This window comes from Myotis myotis, unplaced genomic scaffold (assembly GCF_014108235.1).
Source record: "Myotis myotis isolate mMyoMyo1 unplaced genomic scaffold, mMyoMyo1.p scaffold_m19_p_5, whole genome shotgun sequence".
In the NCBI taxonomy this organism is placed as follows: domain Eukaryota; kingdom Metazoa; phylum Chordata; class Mammalia; order Chiroptera; family Vespertilionidae; genus Myotis; species Myotis myotis.
The window spans coordinates 46,578,329-46,604,451 of record NW_023416357.1 but is presented as its reverse complement, the minus strand read 5'-3'; the positions used below and the strand labels follow the sequence as shown (position 1 = coordinate 46,604,451).

At 36.0% G+C, this 26,123-nt stretch overlaps 1 protein-coding gene across 2 annotated transcripts in view; it reads left to right on the top strand.

Moving 5' to 3' along the window:
• EDIL3 (EGF like repeats and discoidin domains 3) overlaps positions 1-26,123 on the top strand; it is a 409,273-nt gene that overhangs the window by 152,586 nt on the left and 230,564 nt on the right. Inside the window, exon 3 of one of the 2 annotated variants that reach the window (XM_036309337.1) lies at positions 8,311-8,340. The exons of the other annotated variant lie outside the window; for it this stretch is intronic. Within the exon in view, the coding sequence (XP_036165230.1) occupies positions 8,311-8,340 (30 nt within the window). The remainder of the gene's footprint in view (positions 1-8,310; positions 8,341-26,123) is intronic. 2 annotated transcript variants of the gene reach the window in all.

Genomic DNA, 26,123 nt, shown 5'->3' with positions numbered 1-26,123 from the left:
TCAAACAGTTTTCAATATTGCCCATAGTCATTGATTATATTGACATAGAAGAATGTGCAATAAATTGATTGAAAAGCATATATTTTACAATCCTCTTTTATTATATTATAAATGTTAATAATTATATACTATGTATGTACACAGGGTGTTGCAAAAGGAGGTTTATAATTGTTCATATGTAAAATAATACAATAACAATATAAGAATAAAGTCTGTTTCATGAATTCACAACTGTAAACCTACTTTTGCCCAACCCTGTATGTAGTGTGATGTTTAATACTTTTACTTCAAAATTCGCTTTGAGGTGAATTTTTAGGTTGTAATTTAGATGATTTATTAAACATACCTCTACTTTCTAATGCAAATCTTAACCCATTATAGCAATGTTTGTTTTGGTTTGTTTTTGCCAATATCCTTAATCACATGATCTCTTTTGACATGAACATTTTCTGTGGTTTCCTTAAGTGGGTGCTTAAGGAGATTTGTGCCAATATTGCTGATCTACCCATTACCTTTTAGATTTTTGTTCTTTTGGTTTTAGCCGATTTACTTTTTAGATTAGCTCATTTGCCCAGTTTTATGGGAATGAATTGAGGTTGGAGAGAGCAGTCTCCATACATACATAAACAGAAATCCACTGAACATAAGCCTGATGGTATCAGGGTCCTTCTGTCAGTTGCTGTGGACATTCACGTATGATGAACAGGTAACCTGAGCTTCATGGCTTTCCTAGTCTCATTAAACAACATTCTCATTGAAGAATTATTCCCTTTCCTATATTAAATTTTCAGATAGATTATGAATTAATTTTGCTGAAATTGAGAAATCTGAGCAATCATTTATATTAACTTCTGCTCTGCTCTATTCCTCACAAGTTTCTTCTATTTATCTGTGAATTTTTAAAATATATTATAGGTTTACCTTCCAATTCTCACTTTACATGACTCAGAATAACGTAAAACCAGTCATTAAGTTTACTTACTGGACTTCATTTTCTCATCTGTAAAATTGGATAGGTTTCCAAAAGAATTTACTCAGCACTAGTTATATGCACTATACAAAATTAAAATATAACCATTTCTCTTAAAAGACGAATAATGGATAATATTCAGTTAGGGAACAAGACTGGAAAATATTGTTGCCATTTTCTTTAGAACTGGATTTCAGTTACAGTTTAAAAGCCAGTGGGAACTGGAAGAAGATGACTATATAAATCTGGAGATTGACATGAATACTAGGGAATTGAGGGTGCTAAGATTTGAATTCAGTCCACAAGGATGGTATGAATTTGGATAGTGAGGAAGGGCACATTAAATGAACAAAAGGTATTTGAGGAAAATTGAATAGATACATGAAATGTGAATTATAAGGCCTTTGTAATATCAAATCACCTAAATTAAAAATCTTTAGTGCTTCCTTTAGTAGGCAAATGTGTCCCAGTCATGTCTCTGAAATCTTTAATACTATCTATATGAATATAGGCTACTTGAGTCATATTATTTCTTAGCTTCCCAATACTATGGCCTACTTTTACAAACTATGTAATTTTTTTTTTAACACAGTGGCAAAAAATTGAAACTAAGATATCCATTCATTCTTTATTATTTCCCCATTTGTACCTCTTTTTAAAATGAGAAAATCACGCTCGCACTGGTAATTGCTGTTAGCATGATTCACTGTATAAGTAGCTTATAAAACCCATGTGAGCTATATAACCACTAAACAGAGAAAGCACATTTTGCAGTTCTACTTTAATGAATCTGTTTAATTAATAAACTATCCTTTGATGATTCTGAATTAGTTTAAAATCACAGATTTACTTTTTCTTGAGATGATCAAATGGTCATTAAAGCAACCTTGTCTTTTTAACCATTGCTTTTCTCTCCTACCCAAGAAAGAAAATCTGATTTACAATTATGTAAATTATTACATATAAAAGTACATATAGATTTATATTACTAAAACATAGATGAAGATATAATCATTCTTTTTTGGTAAGTCAAGTAATGTAGCATAGTGAAGGAGCTAAATTTTATTGAGTAACAGGACTTAAAAGTTGCTATTACCAATTTCTGAGGACTATATTAAATATCTATTTTTTATATTTCCATTTTTTATTTTTAAAATATATTTTTACTGATTTCAGAAAGGAAGGGAGATGGAGAGATAGAAACATCAATGATGAAAGAGAATCATTGATTAGATGTCTCCTGCATGCCCCCTACTGGGAATTGAGCCCCAGCATGTGATCTGACCAGGAATCTAACCTTGACCTCCTTGTTCATAGGTTGATGCTCAACCATTGAGCAACACCAGCTGGGCTTAAATATCTATTTGTATTTTATTTCTTTTAACAAATATTAATTGAGCCCTACAGTGTTATAGACACTACTCTAAAAGCTGTAGGTATAATGGTAAGCAGAAATGATACTGCCCTATCCTTATGAAACTCCTGGTCTAAGGGGAAAGACTACTAAACATACAAATAAATATATACTTATATATTAATTGCATGTGTACATAATTATTTTTATGTATTGAATATTATTAACTGTAATTAAATATAACATAGGAATCAAAATGCATGTAAATACTGACAAAATAGAGAAGACGTCATGATTCTCTGAACATTTTATATGCAAGTAACATTGTCTACTGCTCCGGATAATCTGCAATTCAGAGAGTGTAGACTTGACCACATTATATGCTGTCTGAAGTCTTTGGCCAGAGAGACTTACACTTCTCTTTATGCTTTCAAAAAGAAGTTGCTAATAGCAATTTTAAGTCCTGAGGCATGTCTTCATTGATTCATGGGCCAAGAAACAAATGAACAAAACAAACAAACAAATAAACAATAAAACATTAAGCATATAAACCAAAGCCTCTTCCTAAATAATTCTTTTAATACTTCCAGAAGCAACTCCATAACCTACTTAAATGACTGAATTCACAAATTTGAAATGATAATGTATTCTTCTTTGCCTTAATAAATACACACACATTTATAGCTTTTAACATCTGGGCAGGCATGAATAATCATGCATAAATATTATCATTGTTATTTTTACATTCTAGCAGCTGAATAAAAACATTCTAAAATATTGTCAGAATACAAGAATACATATTTATTGTTGCTTTGCTTATGGAGATAATGAATTACATAGATAATTGTATACTTTCAAAGCATATTCAGTATATAATTAACTTGATTTATGATATAGTAAACAAAATGATCCATAAGTCAATATGAATTGAGTAACATCCATATATTAAATAGATATTAATGCTAAGAAATATCTATAATAATAAATGTGTAATATGCTAATTAGACCGGACAGCCAAATGACCTTCCAGATGACCTTCCGGACGAAGCTGGGGCTGTGAGGGCCAAGGCAAACTGCTGCGGTTGTGAGGGCTGAGCCCCTTGCATGAATTTCATGCATCGGGCCTCTAGTATTTTATATATTTCACAATGAGCTTATTCTATTTGATGGTGAGCCACAATGGGTATAGAATTATTTTGAATGGTTGTAATTTCTAAATTATTAAAGTTTATTTAAAGCACCAGGATGAAATAAACAAAGATGGAAAGTATAAGAGTTGTTGAGACCACATTAAGAGAATAGAGCCTATCCATAATTATGTGTTTTTAAATATCATATGTATATTAGGATAATACTCAGGCCATTGGGTTTAAATAGTTCTGGTACTTGACCTTTGATACTAAGGAAAAAGGAGAAAGAGAAAGGAATAAAAGGAGGGGGGAGGGAAGGAGGAAGGAAAGTTAGTAGATACCAATATAAACTTGAAGAAAGCCTACAGGATGCCTTCTCCTTTCTCCAAGCACCAACCCAGTTCATGAACAGGTATACGCCAGACTGTCCAGAAGAAAACAATGACCGACTTCAAAATTAGATAAATAGGTTTATTTTATCAAAGCATGGTGGCGAGAATAAAATCTCAGCTGCCCTCTGAAAGCGCAGCCCAGGTCTGTGTGTATGTGGGTCTCCCCTGTCTCAGAGAGAATTTATTCCTTATGCATTCTAATATATTGTAAATGGGAACAACAAGAGTGTTTATAGTTGTAGCAGAATGTTATTTAGTTGCAAATAAGAAGCTTCACTAAAACTAGATAAACAATAAAGAGTAGAACTCCAGTCCCAAGTCAGTGGCTCAAACAATATCATTGATATTCTAATTGCTTTCTGTTTCTCCACTCTGCCTCTGGGTAGGATTGGCTTTTCCCTAAAGGTGGCATCCATCATGGTTGCAGGATACCTGCCAACTTACCTCTGGGGTCACAGACTTCCTTATCCATATGCAAAGAAGAAAGAAAGAGGGTTATTCCCAATCACTTTCTCAGAAACACAAGGAGCCCTCCTTTCTGAGAGCCTGTCCTCACCCAAGCACACACAAACCTGTTCTTACACATTCTTGTCCCCAGTGGATCATATTCCTACCTACACCAGTAACTGTGGTCAGGAAAGGGGGAAGATTCACTCACTTCAGAGATGCAGACTTTCTCTTGAATTCAAAAGAGGAATCATCTTTCCCCAAGGATTGACATAGATACCTCAGTAAACCTGAAGATTTTCTATGGGAAGGAGCATTGAAAACTGGTGAAGCAATCACGGTGCACATTGCAAAAGGTTTCCTGTATGCCTGGTAGTTTACTCCTGCGGTTCCAACAACTGCACCGTAGCTCTTTCCCACTGCAACAAACTTGGATGGGTAGGGCCATAATTCTGAACATTTAGTGTTCCTAACAGTCACCTGCTGAGCTTTCTAAAAATGCAGAAACCTGGGCTGACACCCCAAATTCAAATTCAGTAGATCTGGGGCATTGTAACAAACACCCAGGGTTATTCGTGATGGGCAATGACTTAGCTAAATTATGTATATATCACCTTTTTTTTTTTTATCACCATAATTTCCATGCATCCTTCTGCATTGGGACCAGGCAGAGCAATACAGATGCTGGAAGACGGTCTATCCTTGCTGCTTGACACAATCGCTGCAGGGAAGAAACATCTGCACAGCATATGTTTCAAGGGACCAGGTGTATATGGCATATTGTTCTTAAAATGTTTGTTCCCCTTCTTAGCGCTATGTGTTTTAACCAAGGTCACCTCTCCAAGAAAGGTTGTTTCCCCAGGTGGGGATTTTTTCCCTGAGTTAGGGATTAACAGGACTAAGGAAGGGAATAGAACCCCTTAACTAAGTGCCAGGCGGGTGATTAATCACTTTAACTACAAACAATCACTTAGGGTAATCTCCTTCAGTTACTTCCTTGTAGCTTAACAGAACAATAGAGTAGTGACCTTAGAATGGAGATAACAAACGCCCTAACTTTTGGAATAGAATGGATAGGATTAAAATCAACTGATATAAATACAGATGTAACAGGACAATAAAGACCGAACCTGGCTAGAACCTGGCTAGAGAACCTGGCTAGGCTGTTGATCAACTGAACACTGTCTCCGTGTCATTCCTTCTTCACTGACTCCATCCACATCTTTGGGAATCCCTGGACCTGCTGGGGTTGGACCCCAACATACAGAATCATTTGTTAGTTTATGTTCATTCTGCTTGGTGCATGTATTTTCAGGATTAGAGGAACTTGCATATGAAACTAACTTTTATACCTTCTGTGATACTTATTTCACTTAAATATCACCAAATAGGCTTCTTGTGTCCATTTTGAGGCTTACATGTATTTGTGGGGATCTAGCTGCCATCTGTTAATAGATCATGACACTTCGGTTAGTAATTCAGTTAGTGTACAAAGCCATCTTTGTCAGAGATCATGGAAACAGTGAATTAATACCAATGTTACCCCTTCTATGTGCTTTTGTGAGTGTGTGTGTGAGCACTCACACACACATGTATTATAGTAGCATAAATATTGGCTACTGACATCTGCATATTACAAGGAACCAAAACCATAGGGATGATGCATAGGAATACAGTTTTATGCAGACTTGTATACCTGTTGACTCTAATGTGTTAATTTGTAAAAAGGAAACTTTCAGGTATTACTGGTTCAAGTGTAGGTTAGTATACTAGTTGCCCCAGGAGCTTTAGTTTTAAGGCATTTCTAATTGCCAGGACTTCTATAAAATTGAAACTGTGTTTACGTCAGTGCTTGCTCATTCTTTCCTAAAATTCCTTGCATATCCATAAACGATTAAGGAATAAAACTTAGGCTTAATCTTCCTTAGGCATCACAAACTTAGGATATTTTATTTAACTCCGTAGTCACGATTTCACCTTCCTATATCTAGCCCTGGATGGGAGGGGGCTTGAAGTTTCCCAGGGGGAGCTTTATTTTTCTAGGGGTTTTCTCTCTCAGACCCTACATCCAGCTGTTTTATTTGTGTGTGTGTGTGTGTGTGTGTTTTCACCCATGTGCTTACGTTCAACTAACATTATCAGAGCTCTAGTCAGTCCTGGTTTCATGACCATTTCTGCCTTCTTCACTTTTTCTCAGTGGATATGGAATCAGCACTTTTTGAGACACTAAGGCAGAGTGGAAAGAGCTTGGTTTTAAAGTCACACTGACATGAGCTCAAACGCAATTGACCTTAGACAAATTGCCCAGTCACTCTGACATCATTATCTTCATCTTTCAAATAAGAGTAGTTTTCATCTCATTGATTGCTTTATAAATTGAGTTCCACACATAAAGTGATTAGTCATAAGTGCCTCCCCCCGCCCCCTTTGAATCTCCAGCCTCTTACTGACAACAACCCATCTAAGTCAGTACTTCCACAAACTCCTATGGTCTTTTCTTAAACAAGGAATTCCTGGAAGTTACCAATAATTTTCCTCTTTGAACATGTTATGATATATTTTGGACGTGATAAAGAAGCTTACAGCTTTTTAAATATTTATGTTCTCCACGCCATGCATGCCAACTGTGCTTGCTCTCTTCATTTGTTTACGTGCCAAGGAGACAAGCCAAGCAGCGTGAGAGGAAAATACTGTCAGGACACAAAGTGAGTTTGTCTAATGTGGACTCTCTGCAGGCGTAACCTTAACGGGAAAGAGTGGAGACTGCTCCCTGGTTGCACAGGGCTACCTTGATTAACGAATCACCTGGGAACAAAGCTCCTTTATAAGCAATTCAGCTGAGTAAATTTATATTTTAAAACTTCATGAATCAAATGAAATAGTGCTGGCTGGTGTCACATATTTCAAGAGTAATATTCGGGGTAAGCTGCACTTGCACACGGAGCAGAAATACCTACTCACAGAGTGTCTATTAGGATAAAGGCGATGGGGTGGATTCTAGGAAAAATTGTAAAGCTACTTCAGATAAACTCTTTTTTCACTATTGTAATCACCATGCTCCACCCCTACATACACCCAGCCATAGATCATTACCCTGGAGTTTTGCTGCTCCCTTTAAAAACAGATATCAGAATGATTCACACTTTGAGTTACAGTTCATGTTACCTTGTATTGATGTTACTTAGTCATATCTCAATCCTGGCTAGAATTTGGTGCTGCTGAAAGAGATTCTGACTTAACTGGCTTGAGAGGGGACCCAGAGTTGGCATTCTAATACAGATTCAAGGTTGAGAACTACAGCTTTAACATAAAGTTGTATTTTCATCTTATGGCCTCTCCTATCATAATATCCATGTTTATCTGCTGCAGTGGGCTGTAGAATTCTTGTGTCAAAAACACATGGGTAAGTTTATAATAAAGGTTCCTGTGGCCTCAGCAAAGAATCACTACTACTGAATCCTGAGATATGTGGTAGATGTGAGTGTGTTGTGTGTGTGGTGCATATATATGTGTGACAGGGGCCCCCGGGGAGAACTAGAATATTTCTGCTTAACCAACAACCAAAGTGATTCTGTCTCACTCTTAAGGTTTAATAACTTTTATCTTATTTATAATTTCTATCTCATGGAACAACTTAATTCTTTTTTGCTAATAAAAAGTTCCAACAAGTGGTTGACATTGGGCTATTTTCATGATATGTATAACATATTTTAAACAATATTAGTTATAATAATTACACTCTAAATAAGGTCAATCTTATTTGCAAAAGGAAAGAAAAATCAAATTTATACATCAGAATGGTCTTTTCCAATATATACATATTTTGAAGTACGAGTGTATATTGTTAATTTAATGTAAATACCCATTAATCTGTCATTACCTAATTATCTAATGACAGATTTCTAATATATACACTAAATTTCAAGTTAAGAACTTGTGATCATTGTTTAGAAATATGAAATCTCAATCTCTCTTTTTCTGTCTCTCTCTCTCCCTCTGCTCCCCCCGACACTGTAGCCTCAGATGAGGAAGAGCCAACTTCAGCAGGTAAAGTTACTATTCTGTAAAGATTATTCTTATTTAACTTAATACTATTAATAATGGAGGCACAATCCTTTGAAGTGCATGTCCTAAGCAGTGGTTCTCAACCTGGGGGTCGTGACCATCGGAAACCACATATAGCATATCAGATATTTACATTACGATTCATAACAGTATCAAAATTGCAGTTATGAAGTAGCAACAGAAATAATTTTATGGTTGGGGTCACCACAACATGAGGAGCTGTCAGAACAGTTTGTCTAATGTGGACTCTGTGCAGACGTAACCTTAACAGGATCGTATTAAAGGGTCGCGGCATTAGGAAGGTTGAGAACCACTGTAAGGTTTCAACCAGAAAACTGGTATAGGTTTACTTATTTACTCTTATAATTTCTTGGACTTTCTACTCCAGACTAAATGATGTTGGAGTTATAAATAAAAATAGGAAAGAACAGAGGAAAAAATAACACAAAATATCACATCAACATTAAACAATAAAGGAAATTAAAACATTCCATAAAATGCCTAAAACAATAAGCCCTACCAGTATTGCTCAGTGGTTGAATGTCAACCTATGAACCAGGAGGTCATGGTTCGATCCCCCGTCAGGGCACATGCCCAGGTTGTGGGCACGATCCCCAGTGGGGGGAATGCAGGAGGCAGCCCATCAATGAGTCTCTCTCCTCATTGATGTTTCTATTTTTCTCTCCCTCTCGCTTTCTCTCTGAAATCAGTAAAAAATAATGTTAAAAAGTCTAAAACAATAAAATGAGGAGAAAAAAACTAAAATGATAAAATGCAGAAAAAATAATAAAATAGGGAGGATAAAGTAAAATGATAAAAGATACTATCAAAACTGTGACATTCTATATACAATACTGCATTATAAAATATATAACCAGTATTGAAAGTGATATTCATATAAGTTTAAGGATAAAAATTATGTTGTTGCCTTAAATATTCACTTTATTTAAAAACAAAATATTGTATAACTTATGGCATCATGCCTCTATGTTTCTTATTCAGCTAATCATCTATTTGGTAAGCACAGGCTGAAGTGAGAACTGAGTATCATGAAGAATAAAAATGGTAGAGAAGGCATGGTATTTTCAACATCGTTAAAACAATGATTCTGTTTAGAATATTTTCATGCTTCATTCGGTCTTGAGCTATTTTTTTTCGAACATGCCTTATTCTTCTCATGTGAACCTCTAAATTGCCATTGCAAAAGCAAGTGCCTTTTTTGTGTAGCGTTGTAGAGAAGGTACATAATCCATCACATCTGCATTTCTCCTCATGGAGAATTGTTCTGCTCTGAATGTTCTGATGGGTTGCATTAACCAAAGGAACATTTATTTGTAGCAACTAATTTACTAGGGCAGTTTCACCTAACACCTGGAACTAGCTGAAGCTTCTTTTATCTTAGTTGAATATTATGTTCAGGTATTTAAACATCTCATTTCATTGAGTGTAAAAACACATTTATGAACTATACAAGAAATTCCTTCAAACTAGGTTACATCCTAATATCTAATTACAAACTAATGAGATTCATATTTTTTGAAGCTGCCATAACAGATACTGTGCCTCCAAATGAATCACCTTTAGAGGTGATAAATGAAATCCAATTATGTTGCTATTACTCAAATAATTTTTCAAAACTCCCTTTTGAAATTTTCTTCAGAATTTGTTTATGAGATAGCAACATCAGTTATTTCCTTATAGTTTCAGAAGTGTGCTACTGAATTCATAAGACTTTGTCTAATAAATATGTCTACAAAAACCAAAGATTTGCAAATAGTAAGAGTGTGTGTGTGTGTGTGTGTGTGTGTGTGTGTGTGTATGTATTTATGGGTGTGAAAAGCAGCTCAGTTTGTAACTTTGAAATCAAATCAGTTTACAACTTTTGAAAGGTGAATCACATTAAGGTTAAATTTCATGAAATAACACTCTTTAATAAAGTTAAGTCAGTGGCTGCTTCTCCCATGTTGCACAAATCCAATTATAATTTATTTAAGTTTCATAATAGTGAGAGGTTTTTATAAACTGATTATACCAATACTTTTGTCTATGTCATTTAGAAAATTAGGACATTTACATTAGAAACTTGACTGCTACAAATGATCTAATAAAGATATAATTTAATTTATTAACTATAAGGTATATCAAATCAGGCTTATTGATATGTAAATTTACTCATTCCTGTTCATTTATTTGATCTTTTTTAGCTATTATTTTACTTTTTTAGATATATGACTTAAATATCAAATTGACGAAATTACTATGAATTAAAACAAAGGCAAAAAATAGGAAGATTTGACTTTGGGTGATGATAAACACAATGAAATACACAGATTATGTTATCATAGCATTGTACATTTGAAACCTATATAATTTTATTAACCAATGTCACCCCAATATATTTTAAAAAATAAAGGCAAAAATGGAAAATATTATTGAATGAGATAAAAATCAGTCAAAACTGACAGTGGAAAGCTTGTGGCTATATGGAAATCAGTGGCAATAATTAGTCAAAATACAACTTAGTGTTTTTGTTCATACTACCTAAAAACAAATATTTAATTTTCTGTCTCTCTTGCTTATGGGTAGATTTTTTATTTCTTTAATTGTCTTTTTTAATATCAAAGAGACTGAGTTTGGGCTTATATAAAACTAGCTATTAATACTGAGTTAACATTTAGGAAAAATTATGATTAGAAAATTTAAATTTTCAGATGAATATAAATGGTAAAATCTTTTTAGCAATCAGCTAATTTAAAAAATAGTAAACTACAAAAGTCATAGTGTTCTTCATATGTTTATAAATGTTATCATTTACTTAAATGTAAATTGTATTTGTGGCCTATTAACATCTGATACTATTGGGTAATGATGATAGAGGTTACTTCCTGGATACAATAGTTTATTGTAGACTCATTTCGACATCTGTGATGCCCACCAGAGATGAAGAAAAGAGTGATTTGGTATGACCAGAGCTTCAACATTCTCATTTGTTTCTTCCAAATCTTTTGACGTGTTTAATCTTTTAAATGCTCAGTTTGGCCATTGAGGAAGTACAACTAAGAACACTAATAATCTGCATATATAATGTAACATTGGCTAGCAGTAGTAAAGATTTGAAAGTATAGTTTTATGTGAAAATATATATTTATCACAATAATTTTATATCTATATATTTATAGTTTAAATAAGCCATATATATGGCTTAACACAAATGTGTTATATATCTATACAGCTAAACACAGGACAGATTAGATATTCTTCTCTAACTTTGGAAATATTAAGTTTTAGTTCTACAAAACATTTGTATTTACAGTGAATATTATGATTTTCTCCACTTAGCTACAGATTCCTTTCAGATCTTTTTCCTGTTTTTGTATGGAGTTTAATTTTACATGGCCAACTGTACTCAATTATTCAACAGTTCATGCATTTTGAAAAGGAATGATATCTTACCACATTATTCTCTAATGAATAAGAGTTGCTTTTGCATTCTAATCTTAGTGCTTTATTTCCTTGGGGGTCTGAAATAGAGCTTGGCATTCTTGTTTTTTACATTTGTTAAAAATTTTCTCCATTTTATATGGAAATGAATATTTCCCCTCTAGTGCCTGGATTAACTTTCCTAATTATTTTATCAAGTATATTCTTGTTCATAAATATATGCTAAAGAGAATTAAATATTAAAACCTAATATGTAAAAGACCAATTTCTACAATCTCTTGAAAAACAAAATCATTATTTGTAGATTCTCAGTGCAATAGGGATGAAAACTTGGCTGCTTAAGATTTAGTTTTGGTCAGTTTCATGAAAAGACAAAATAGTGCTTACCTTTTTAAAAAATATACTTTTATTGATTTCAGAGAAGAAAGGAGAGGGAGAGAGGGGTAGAAACATCAAAGATGAGAATCATTGATTAACCGCCTCCTGCACACCCCATACTGGGGATCGAGCCCACAACCCGGGCATGTGCCCTGACCTGGAATCAAAACATGACCTCGTGGCTCATAGGTCAATGCTCAACCCCTGAGCCACAAGGTTGGACAGTGTTTACTTTTTTTTTTTGAAACAAAATTTCCTTATTGGTAGGTGTGTGATAGTGATTTTGAACTCTGAGAAAAATTGTTTTTTAAATCCCTGTTATATGTAGATAGTTTTTTTTTATATGTTCACTAAAATAAACTTCACTATAGTACAGAATTCTGGTAACAGTAGGAATTTGAGAGATTAAAGATTTCCTCTTTAAACAGGTTTAAGAATTAAAGTAATAAAAGAGGGAAAAGTAATATCTTTACTTACATATCTATGAATATAGATATATATTTATAATCTATCATTTTTTACCCAAAAGTATAAAACTGGACTTGAAATAAATAGTTAAAAGTCTTAAGATCTTATTCTTAAGAAATATGTAAAATAACTAAAATCCCTCATAATCAAGCTTGAAGCTATCATTTCTTCAGTAATGTTTGTAAATATCTAGCAATGCACATCTTTAAAAATATTTATGTATAGTGACATGATTATTTTAGTTGTAACTGAAGCACCAATTTAATGTTGCTTAAGTAATGAGATGCTATTGACTCACAAAATTTAGAATGAAGAGCTCATTGGTGTCACTAAAAATCTGTGTTTTTTTTTTTTCTTTCCCCCGATTTTTCTGCTTTGTCTACTGTAGTGTAAAATTTATCTTCATCTTCAAACTGGCTTCCCTTGTGGTGGTGATATATCTGCCAACAGCTGCTGTGGCTGTATGCATCTTTATTCGTGTCTGGTGCGGACAAATAAATGATATTTGTTCCCCTGCCTTCAAAGCAAGTGTCCTGAAATCCATTCTAATTGGACAGGCTCAGATCCCATCTGCCACCCCTGAAACACCCAGCCAGTCAAGACATCCCCATGTACCAGATCATGAGGTTGATTTTAGCTTTCTCTTAAAATCAGAAGCCACGTGGATGAGGGGCAGGATATGCCATAGGAAAGGAAAGCTTGCAATTCATACTAAGTGGATGATTAGTAAAGCCAACAAAACATAACCATTACAATGCCCCTTTGTCACTTTTTAGTAACTTCTTAGCTTTTCTCCTACAGTTTATGTTTTTTATATTATTTTATAAAAATTCTTATGAGATCTTGAAAGTCTATGAAGAAATAAACTTGGTGCACATCTTAGTAATACTAAAGCACATAAACAGAACATATATCAGTCAGGGAGAAGCAGAACATAAAGGGTGCATGTACATCCACAAATATAATAAATGAAGAGATTTGTATTTAGGATTTGGCTCACATGATTATTGGGGCTGGCAAGTCCAAACTCTGTAGGGCAGGGCAGGCAGCTGGAAACTCTGGCAGGATCTGTATGTTATAGTCTTCTTCTCAAGGAGACCTCAGTTTTGCTCTTTTTTTTAAATATATTTTTTATTGATTAAGATATTACATATGTGTCCTTATCCCCACGTTACTCCCTACCCCCCCCCCCCCGCTCATGCCCTCACCCCCCTGTTGTCCGTGTCCATTGGTTAGGCCTATATGCTTGCATATAAGTCCTTTGGTTGATCTTTCCCCCCTTACCTCCACCCTCCCCTACCTTCCCTCCAAGGCCTGACAGTCCAATCAATGCCTCTCCGTCTCTGGATTAGTCCTTGTTCATCAGTTTATGTTGTTCATTATATTCCACAAATGAGTGAGATCATGTGGTGTTTATCCTTCTCTGACTGGCTTATTTCACTTAGCATAATGCTCTCCAGTTCCATCCATGCTGTGGTAAATGGTAAGAGTTCCTTTTTCTTCTTCCTCTTGTTAAAGAATACTTTTCAGCATTTCATATAATGCTGGTTTGGTGGTGATGAACTCCTTTAGCTTTTTCTTATCTGTGAAACTCTTTATCTGACCTTCTATTCTGAATGATAGCTTTGCTGGATAAAGTAATCTTGGTTGTAGGTTCTTGGTGTTCATCACTTTGAATATTTCTTGCCACTCTCTTCTGGCCTGCATGGTTTCTGTTGAGAAATCAGCTGACAGTCCTATGGGTACTCCCTTGTAGGTAACTGTCTTTCTCTTGCTGCTTTTAAGATTCTCTCTTTGTCTTTTGCTCTTGGCATTTTAATTATGATGTGTCTTGGTGTGGTCCGCTTTGGATTCCTTTTGTTTTGGGTTCTCTGCACTTCCTGGACTTGTAAGTCTATTTCTTTCACCAGGTAGGGGAAGTTTTCTGTCATTATTTCTTCAAATAGGTTTTCAATATCTTGCCCTCTCTCTTCTTCTGGTACCCCTATAATTCTGATGTTGGTACGCTTGAAGTTGTCCCAGAGGCTACTTACACTATCTTCATATTTTTGTATTCTTTTTTCTTTTTGCTTTTTCGGTTGGGTATTTTTTGTTTCTTTGTATTTCAAATCTTTGACTTGATTCTTGGGATCCTCTTGTCTGCTGTTGGATCTCTGTATATTATTCTTTATTTCAGTCAGTGTATGCTTAATTTCTAGTTTGTCTTTTCATATCTTCCAGGGTCTCACTAAATTTATCGGTGGTTTCCATAAAATTCTTGAAAAACCTTATAAACGTGGCCTTGAACTCTATATCCAGTCGTTTGCTTCCCTCCATTTCTGTCATTTGTGACCTGTTTCTTTGTCTCCGCATTTTTTATGCTTCCCTGTGTTGATAGAGTGGCTTTGTGTGCTAGGTGTCCTGTAGGGCCCAGTGGCTCAGCCTCCCCAGTTACCTGAGGTGGAGACTCTTGGTGCACCCCCTTGTGGGCTTTGTGCACAGTCTTGTTGTAGTTATGCCTTGATTGTTGTAGGATCACTGGGAGGAATTGACCTCCAGGCCAATTGGCAGTGAGAATCAGCTGTGTCTGCAGTGGGAGAACTTCTTTGCTGAAGACACCCTTCTGGGGCAAGACTTGCTTCAGTGGGGCTTTGGTGCTCACTGAGTCTGCCCCCTGAGTGTGTCCCTTATGGATCTGAGGAGTTGTCATCTGGATGGTCCCACTCTGACCACTGGGTACAGTGGCTCTTGGATCTAAGGAGGTGCTAATTTAGCCTCTGCCTGAGGTTACCCGGCAGGAGCTACGAAGAGAACTGCAGATTCCCCTTCCTTTTTTGGAGTTTGGAGGTGCCCAGATGAGGCCCAGCTTTGAAGCAATGCAAGCTGCTGTGGGGCCTTGGGCCTTCTCTTGGAAGTTCTGGGTCTGTCTGGCCCAGCTGCAATTTGTTAGGTAATTTTCAGGTTGCAAAGGGCCAGGGCATTCATATGCAAAAGCCTCTGCTGCAGCCTGGGTGGGGCGGGGTCTCAGGGAATCAAAGGGCAGAGCAAGCAGCTATGGCGGATCCTCAGCCCTGCCCTAAGGGGTCACGAGTCTCAGTGTCCCGGTAATTGCTTCAAGTACCTCTGAGGGAAAGCTGCCCTCAACTTCCGAGTTCTGCTGGTCCAGTTTCTCTCTGTATGAGTCCTGGGTCCCCAGAGACTTCCCGGAACCGGAGTTCAGAATAGTTGGGAGCTTGTGACTCCCTCCCGATTCAAAAAGACAGCCGCGTCCTCAGGTGCCCGCCCCTTTCCGCACGCGGGTGTGCTCGAGCCTCCGTACCTCTGCACTTTACTTCCGCACCTCCTCTGAGTCTATGTGTGCTTTTCTCTTTCCTTCTAGTTGTAGAATTTCCACTCAGCCAGCCTTCCTGTAGTTCTGGATGATGTCCGTTTTGTCTTTTCGTTGTATTTTTGAAGTTGTTGTGGGAGGCAGCAATTTCCGGTTTTTACCTATGCCGCCATCTTGGTTTTCCGCAGCTACCACTTTTTGAATGTCAGCTTGGCACTTCAGTTTTGTTCTTAAGGCCTTCAACTGATTAGATGAAGCCCACTCATGTTACTGGTAATCTGCTTTATTAACCAAAGAACTTGTATTCATATATGCATAACCCATGGACACAGACAATAATGTGATAAAGGCTTGGTGTGGGGGGCAGGTGAGGGCAAGAAGGGGTCAATGGGGAAAAGGGGACATCTGTAATACTTTTCAACAAGAAAGATAGATTAAAACAGATAAATAAAGTCAACTGAATATAGATGTTAATCACATCTATAAAATACCTTCACAGCAACTTCTAGAGTGGTATTTGACCAAGCAACTGGACTCATAGTCTAGCTATTATTGGTAAATATAATTTTTACATTTAAATATCAAATTTAAAAACTTTTATATCTAGCCATCATGGATAATAAGTAAAAATTATGTAAACACAAACTGTTTTGCTTTTCAACAAGTCTAATTCAGAAAAAAAAAACAGATCAAGAATAATGTGCTATGTTTAATAAATTGCTGCTCCACTCTCTGTACGCACTTTGGCTTCCAGGTTTCTTTAATTTCTAGTCCTCCCTGAATTGATGGAATTCATCTTTAATGCCATCTCCAATTATCTGGGTCAATTTTTTGCTGTCCCAAGTTTCAACTCAAAGTCTAATACAAATAGAGCATGAGAAATATTAATTTAATATTTCAGGGATTTGTTGGTTCAGGGAAGGCATTAAACTTTATGTAGGTTAAAACTCCATGGATTTGCAGCCTTGAATCTAAGCCTTCAGGTGCTTTTATTTTCAGATAAATAACTATCTTCTACCTGTGAAGTTTTTTTTTTTCTTTTAAAGTTTTCTTTATTTGTAAAATGGGATAATAATATGCCTACCCTAGAGTTTTCTGTAAAGATCTAACATGATGATACATGTAAAGTTCTTATCACATGATGCCTATCCTTTATACACAGAGATAAATTATTGTTTTTATTTTCATTTTCATGAATGTGTTTTGTCATATTATTATTGTGATTTTGATTATGATTATTAGGCAATATACTGAGTGTTCTATGTACTGCATTTTATTTAACTTCACAATAAATAAAGCAGTACAACTAAATATATATATTAATATTTATCTCTTTAAATATTTAAAGAGAACACTAAATTTTAAAATATGAATAAATATGCCCAAATGTAACACATAATAAAAAGTAGCAGAAGCAGGATCCAAATTCAGATTTCTCTGGGGAAACCTTGTGCTTTTCTACTGCAGCAAAGTCTGTCTTTTTCTTCACTTAAAAGGGGTTTTAAATAGAATATATTTCTTTTCATTATAAAACTTACAGAGTTATTCAAGCATTTTGTAACGCATGTATTAGAAAGCTGTACATAAAAACATATGCAAAATTTTACCTATTATTTTAAATGACAATCTGATTACTGTTGTAATTTATGGACCATGCAGACATCTTTGAAAAGATAAAATAGAAAGTGAAAATCCCCCCTGCTGCCTTCATCCATATTGAAAATTTGCATTTTTAAAAAATACTCTGCCGCAGTCCAGCTGCTCTTATGGGTTTCTCCATCTCAGCTGCTCCAACTTAAACCTTCAGGTCAATTTTGATGACACCCCCTACATCGCATCCTCACCAGATCTTTTAACCTCTTTAAAATAAACATAAAATTCAATCTCTTCTTTCCATCATCTCTACCAACACCCTAGTCCAAGGCTCCATCTTCCCACACTTGGCTTACTGTGCAGTGGCCTCTCAGCTAGTGTTGCTGCTGTAACGCAGCAGACCCTTCTCAGCAGAGAGGCCAGGGTGATTCTCCTACGAGGCCCTGCGATCTTAGCACTGTTCTGCCCCAAGCCCTCCAGTAGCTCTCATCTAACCCACAAGTCGATTTAGGATTGAAACGAGATATAATTTTCACCCTTCTCCCTTACCTCCCTGGCTGGATTTCTTACTATTGCCACTCCATCCTTCCTTTTCTTCAAAGCAAACACAACACAGACCCTGGGCACACTCCTGTCTTAGGCTGGGCTTTGCACTCACAGACCTGTTGTCTGAGGGCTTCTCGCAGGTTCTGCATGGCTACTCATCACATCCCTGTGTTCTGACCCAGAGATGCCTTCTTAGAAAAACCTTCTCTTTATTTCTAAAAAGGTCACGCCTTCTCCACCTGGCCACGGTCCCCTGCTTTGCTTTATTTTTTAATGTCAGCACTGGCTGTGCGCTCTACATATACAGTTTGTTTATTGTCTGTCCAGGTTAAATATAAACTCCCCGAAGGCTGGGTTTTTTGTTTGTTTGTTTGGTCTTATTTTATTCAGTATTGAATCTCCAAGGTGTAGAACAAGCATTTGGTCCATAGTACATACTTAATAAATATTTGTTGTATGATTGAATTAATAAGTAAATTTAGCCACACTGAATCTATGCTGATTTTAAAGCCTTGTCAACACAAGAGCATACACAGTATTTCTTATTAGGTTATGTAAAGAGAGGGGTGATGAGAGATATATTTTCTAATTTAATAAATGAATAGGTAGGATTATATTAATAACTTCATGAGAGTCATGACGCTGCTTTGAAATTACTTAAATCCCTCAGCAGAGAAAAATGCTATAGCATTGATTATTGTTTTCCTGTTTTTGTTGCAGTAAAGTAAAACATGTTTTGCTTGGTGATTCTTTTCATGTGGTGTCATAACAGTGTCATTAATTTAGCCGTTGTTAGTAATTACGGGATGGAAACCACAGCAGTGATTTTAAGAAGCTTCAATCACAGTGTAGTGCAGGGCATGGTGAGGAGGAGGCTGACTCCGGGCAGGGAGGCCCACAGAGTGCAGCGCTCCGCACACAGGGGCCGGGCAGGCAGCAGGGCCACTGGGATTCCTGAGAGCATGTAAGAGGAGAAGGAAGAAAATGAAAGGACCTGCTTTTTTTATTTTTGTACAATATCTTTCTCCTTATTGCAGTATCGATGCATATCTCATTAAGCTCATAGGCATTTTCCAAATAATGTTACTTTAAAGTTGCATGGATAGTATATTGTTTAAGTCTTAGAATAATGCATCTATAATAATAAAAGCATAATATGCTAATTAGACTGGACATCATTCCAGACGTCCTTCCTTCCGGACAAAGCCACAGCAGTTGGGGGGCGGTGGGAGAGGCCCCGGGCTGGAGCCAGGGCCCTTGCATGAATTTTGTGCATTGGGCCTCTAGTTTTAAAATAAAATAAAGTGTTCCCGAGTATAGTATTTTTGGAATACATTTTTTAAGATGTTACCCAAGGCAGATTTTCAACTGCTAGACTTCACCAAGATTTAAAAGACATGTTTCAAATCAATTCAGCTAATTTTTTGCTTCTCTAGACATAAATCTAAATGAGAAAATATTCAGTATGTATTTCTCATCCAATTTAAATAATATGTTACAGAATTGCTGATTGTTTTGAAAAAGAATGAATAAAACCATTCTCAAAAATAAAAACAAAGAATTAAAACCACTGTACATAGCAGCCAGTGGTTTGTGCTGAGGCTTTAGATGTTCATCAAAGGACATGATGGTACCCATCAGAGACTGAGGCCCTGAAACAGTTGCATCCTTAACTTAGTGTTTAAATGTGTTGAAAATTGTTGCAAGTACTAAGCAGCGATAACCAAAGCTAAAATAATAAATTATAAGTTGAATACATAGGGATTTTCTCCCTAGAATTTTAACAGTTTACACTTTTGCCATTAAGTTTTACAGTAAGTTTTATTTGTAAAATCATGAAAAAAACCATTGGGAATTCTGATTCATCTTGAGTTCTCACTAATATTCTTTAGAACAGAGTGCTCAAGCAAGTGTCCAATTTTGTGAAGATTTCTGAGAATTTATAAAGCTAAAGGAGTGGGATATTAGCATATTTTTAAGTAACTTAAGTTTTTGGCCATGATTGTTTTGGCTGTGATTGGCTGTGCTCCTTCATACTTGGGTGGGTGGTAGAAAGTTGAGAGGTAAAACTATTGACTCACACTAATTTTTTCCTTATTCTGGAAATGAAGAAACCAATAAGCTAGTCCCTGAAGGCATTCTTTCATTTCACTCCATGAAACCTGTGCCTGGTTTTATGATCCATCACACCCGTATTTCTTCTCCCTAGAAGGCAGAACAGTCTCCGCTATTCCAAGTCATACATGCTGTGCTCATTCTTACTTCAAGCTTTAATTCATATTGTCTGTCTGGGGGCGGAATTCCCTTCCCTTTATATCTCTAACATCTATCCATCTTTTCACGCTCATCTCAAGTCTTACATCTCTCATCTGCTGTAACTCACATTTATTTCTCTTTTCCCAAATACCAACTTGTGTATCTGTTAGGCATGTTCTCTGTGGCAGGTAATTGAGATCAGCAGGATTGGGTCCATTTTCCGTGAGGTCACAGGATGTTTCCTACTGCCTTTCAAATAGATCATGTCTAGTATGAAAGAGGGATAGAATAGAGGTTGGAGAGCCCACATTTTCTAACCTTTAAGGGATTTGTGATCCTTTATTATGTGCATTGGAATTGTTCCTCCTCCTGGACTGGGGCTCACTCTTGACAGTGATGATCCTTCTATTGCATCCCCTTATCTCCACTTCAATTTTATCATTTGTGGGCAGAAAAAAAATTAGCTGATATGAGTGATCTGTTTTGAATAAAACACAAATATTAACTGTGGTAAAGACAAAAGTCTTTTAGCCAAGTTTGTTTTAGCAACTTGAGAGTTAAGGCTTCACCTTACTATAATGAATACAGAAACGTTTAACCTATTCCTATTTTAAATTTTACTTTTCTGATCATTTTGACATATACATCTCTTTGCTACATCCATTTCTTGTACCTGGAAAATGTTCTTTGAGGGGGATGGCAATAAACAGTGAATGAGAATGTGATTAGACACCAGTCTATGAGCTCTTTCTAGGTTCGGGTAGCAGAAGGCAAGTGCCTCACTGTGATGCAGAAAGAACCCCTGGGAAATAATCATGTTGAGTAACTTGAGAGATAGAGCAGAAAATACCAGTAGGTTGCTGTGAAAAATGTGTCAAGAAGCATTTTAATGGAATTTCTTCCACTTTATTTACCAGTGAGCTGGATACTCAATAAATGTATTTACTGTCTTGAGCGTTATAGCACTGCCAACTTCTCTACTCCATGATTGATAGAAGTTGAAAATAACCTTACTGTTCACCATCTGTCATTAAAAAGTCAAGCTCTTCAGGTTCTTCATGTGGACACAGCTTCTTTATAACATTTTAAGTGTTATGGCTATTTCACACTTCATATTTCTTTTGTGAAAGAAATGCAGCCTTTTGCAATGACACAGCTAACTTTATTGTTTCTCTTGCTCCTTGTCAGATTACTGCCCATCCTTATTTTGTAGTCTATTTGAATGTCTCTTGTTTATTTCACATACTTTGGAGCTATCTAAAAATCTTACTGGAAAAATGTAGCACACAGATAGGTACAAACATATATACATGACTGTGTAGAAAGTTACTATTTTAATTATCAAGGCTTCTCATAGGACATACTACATTAAAAATTATACAAAATTGCCGTGGCCCATGTGGCTCAGTTGGCTGGGCATCGCCCCACACACCAAAAGTTTATGGGTTTGATTCTTGGTCAGGTCACATGCCCGTGTTGCAAGCTCAATCCCAGGTATGGGGGCTCTGCAGGAGGCAGCCAATCGAGGTTTCACTCGCACATTGATGTTTCTCTCTCCCTCTTCCTTCTTCTCTCTAAAAATCAATGAAAAATCTTAAAAAAAATAAATTACACAGAATTAACATTTCTCTTTTAGGCCATGCAGCCATTTTTTGATAGTTGGCCTTGGATAAATTAGTTTATTCTTATAAATTATCACAATAGAAAAGAGAGGCCCTAGCAAGTTTGGTCCAATGGATAGAGCATCAGCCTGTGGACTGAAGGGTCCAGGATTCAATTGTGGTCAAAGGCACATGCCCTGGTTACAGGCTTGATCCCCAGTAGGGGGCGTACAGTAGGCAGCCAATCAATGATTCTCATCATTGATGTTTCTCTCTCCCTCTCCCTTCCTCTCTGAAATCAATAAAAATATTTTAAAAAAATAAAAGAGAGAATTAGAAGAGCTATTTTGAGATCACTAATATGTTATTTCAAAGAAGAACAGAAGAGTGTAGTAATAAGGGGCCTGCTGAGTTTCCAAGTTAATTAGAATTGAAGTAGGCAAGAAGGGAAGGACAAGTTACATGTAGACCTACAAGAGATGGAAATAATTAGATAATAAATTAAAGTAGGTGTTTAATAGACATGCAAATTTTAAAACAGAATTGAAGGAAAGGGCAGAATTTAATTAAAGAATGGCCAAACATTGAAAACATGGAGCTTGGTTATAAAATGTTATCTTGATTGGAAAAATTGAGTTTCATTTTACTTACATTTTGGTGAAAATAAAGGGAATAATTCAGATAGACAATGTTCAAAATGTTTTAATTTTAAAAATGATCATGTTCTGAATTGTTAGTTTTAAGGGACATACATGCAGCAGACATTACTCCCAGAAGTATCTGAAAGGGAATTTGACTAAAAGGGCTATGTAAAAATGTAGGTTTTGCTTGGACAACTATTAACTAATCATGAAGTATTTTAAATAAATTTTGTAATCTCAATAATTATGTTTAATCCCTATTTGTACAATAAAGCTGCCTGCAAGCATTCTTCTATAAGGTAAAACTGTACTTGATGTTTTACTTTCACTAGTTTTTAGAACACAAGTACAAAGCAACAAAAGTAGAAATCTCCGTGGAAAGAAAAAACAGGCAAATCAAAGCTGTTTTCTAATGATAGAATCCAATATTTCCAAGACTTGTTGATTATATCTCAGGAATTGGCAAAAGTATATAACAATCTAAATTTAAAAATATATCTACAGATATGTACTTTCATTACTCCAAATCCTGCCTTTTTTGGGAAATAGTTAATATAAGAAATTCAAGTATTTTCTCCTTAATTATATATAAAGAGTATCTTTTTTCCTTAGAGAAATGTTGACATTTTTAATGAGTATTGCCTTGCTATAAGTCTAGAAATGTGATGAGCCCTTGACCTAAAGTTCTTACCTGATGCTTGTGAGGGGAAAACTTCCATTATGTTATAGCTTTTATAATAGTTCCTCACCTATGTGACCCATCAATTAAATTTTTAGAGTACATTCTAATTTAGGATTTCCCTGAAGATCACTTTGAATATATATCCCATTCAGAGGTTCCCATGCATCTCATTAAGTATCATAACCCCCCAGAAACATGTGCTATTGGCACATCAAAATCAGCACCGAGATTCAAATTTCTTTTGAGAGCAGTTTGTGAAATTAATTTACCTATATGATATAGGCCTGTTAAGGGCTTCACTTAACATCTGCTGGGTCATCTTTGCTAGACATTTTTATCTGAAGAAATAAAAAATATTCCTAGTAGTAGCATTTATTTAATCCCCTAGATTCTAATTCAGGCAAACATGAGATGCAATACTCATAAAACACCCCATCCTTGAGATTTGTTCAGCTTAATGTTCTTCAGAATATTAATATATTAAAAGCTGAGTGTTTTTCACAGTTTGCGTCTCACAAGTTAACCAGAGGCAAAATTCCGTAGTTTGAGGATGATGAATCTAGTTAGTGTTCTCTGCAGATCCATTACTTCTTGACATTCCCCCCCCCCCCCCCCCCCCGTGACCTCAGTGAGACTGTTCTCAATTAGCTTTAAAAATGTCTCTCTTCCTATTTAGTGTTCTGCTTCCTTTGCCTTTCTTTTGTATATTAGTAAGTTTTATTATCTCCTTGACCCTCCCTTCTATAATCTCCCCACCTTCTTCTAGCTCCTTTATGGCCTGTACTCCCAAATTTGGATAACTACACCTCTTTGTGATTCAGTTCTCTGGATGAAATGGTGACATTGTAATTATTATTCAGAGGTTATATGTAAAAGACCCAGTTTGGTTTCTCTTCTCCCTCTTCTAGCTAATCCTGGCCTCTCTCCTGAATTTCAGATTCCCATTTCCTGGCATCAGCTACACACATTTAATGGCCTGTGTGTAAAAAGCAATATTCTAAACTTTCTTTCCCTCTGCCCTTATGTAATCTCACTCTTGGTGGCATTGCCCATTTCCCTGTCAGGCATAAGACGCCCAAGTCACCTTTAATTCCACTCTCTTCTTCAGCATTCCCTTCTATAATCATTTGCTTCTTACTCTGAAACATTGTTAAGCCCATTCCTACTGTGTGTCCCAACTGGCATTCTGTAGTAGTAAAAAAGTTCTGTGTTTGCACAAACTTTTCTTAGCTCGTTATAGTTTAAAAAATGTTACTCCGTGAAGGCATTGGACTCCCATTACCCTTTCCTTGCTCAGTTAGTCAAGATGAACTTGGTTATGCCTGAGGAACAAGCCACATCGAAATCTCAGTGATTTAATGCACTGCAGAGGTGAACAGGGGATCTCTTCTCATTGTAGACATTTAGGGACCCAGCTAACAAAGGCTATATTTCAACAGTTGCTTCTATAGTCACCAAGGAAGCATGAAACAAATATGGTAAATCACTCATTAAATCTTAAAACATGTATCAGAAGTGACACATATCACTTGTTATGCTATTGGCCAGAGAAATTCACATGACCAATAATAACTTGAAAAAAAAAATAGAGAAGTGCAATCCTGCCATGTGTCTGTGAGGAGAGCTGGAATATTTGTGAAATCGTAATGACTCAATTTTGACAATTATAAGGACTTCCACACTGGTTTTCTTGCCTACATTGACATCCTCTTCCTCAGACTCTTTACAATAAAATCTCGCCATCATAATTCTATTATTAAAAAATTTCATTTACTTGTTTAGTGCCTGTCATTGTTTGAACACCACATTTGACAAAATTGTAGCATGAACTGTGCACTTTCATTTTGCATTTAATAGAATTCCTTGAAGATTTTTGCATAAACTGAATTGCTTTCATATTTTTAATTTAATTGGCAATATCCTAGTCTACTTCATAGCTATGTTAAAGGTACTGTAACCATTCTTCAACTTGTGGGAGTTAGGACTATTTCAGGCATTTTATGTTTAGCCTATACAACATTTTAAAAAGGCTGACTAAGTAAGGTTAAGCTAGTTTAAAGACTGTCCAATCAGCCTTACACAAATCAGATATCTTATCCAATATCAAAGCTTATTGATGATTTCAAGAATACAAGTAGTCAAGAGGCACAGGTGAAACAAGGCGAGTTTTAGGATATTGAGAATAGCTCCTCAGGTCTTTCTTTCCTGCATTGGATACACGCTCTCTAACCCAGAAAAAGAGATGAGGTTTCTAAGTATGGTAAATGGATTACCATGTGTAGGGGAAATATTCAGATAACTTTATCTTTATGTAGTTGTGTGGCTTATACTACATTTGCCATAGAGGTACACCTTATAAATTCACAGATTGTAGATTTGTTTAGCAAAAACCATCATAAACTAGTGACATCCTGCTAAAAATAGTCATAGATAAGGTTTCTCCTCCTAAGCAAATATTTGCTAGCAGATTTAGTTACCAGTATGTTTACAAAGCACGGAAACATCTACCTTCCTTTCTTTCCCTTGGATCTTACCCCTGATAAAAGGAGAGAAATTGATTATAAACCAATTGTTTAGCTGATTTCTACACAAGACTCAAGTAGTATATATTTGGGAATTAGTGTTCATATTCCAGATTATTTCTTTGAGATTTAAGATACAAGCAATTAACTTTCTTCATTACCCAAACAAATATACATATATACATATATACTAGAGGCCCGGTGAATGAATTCATGAACCAGTGGGGTTCCTTGGCCTGGCCTGCAGGATCGGGCAGAAACTTCCTCTCCAATACCCCATGAGGGGTCCCAGATTGCAAGAGGGTGCATGCCAGGGTGAGGGACCCCACC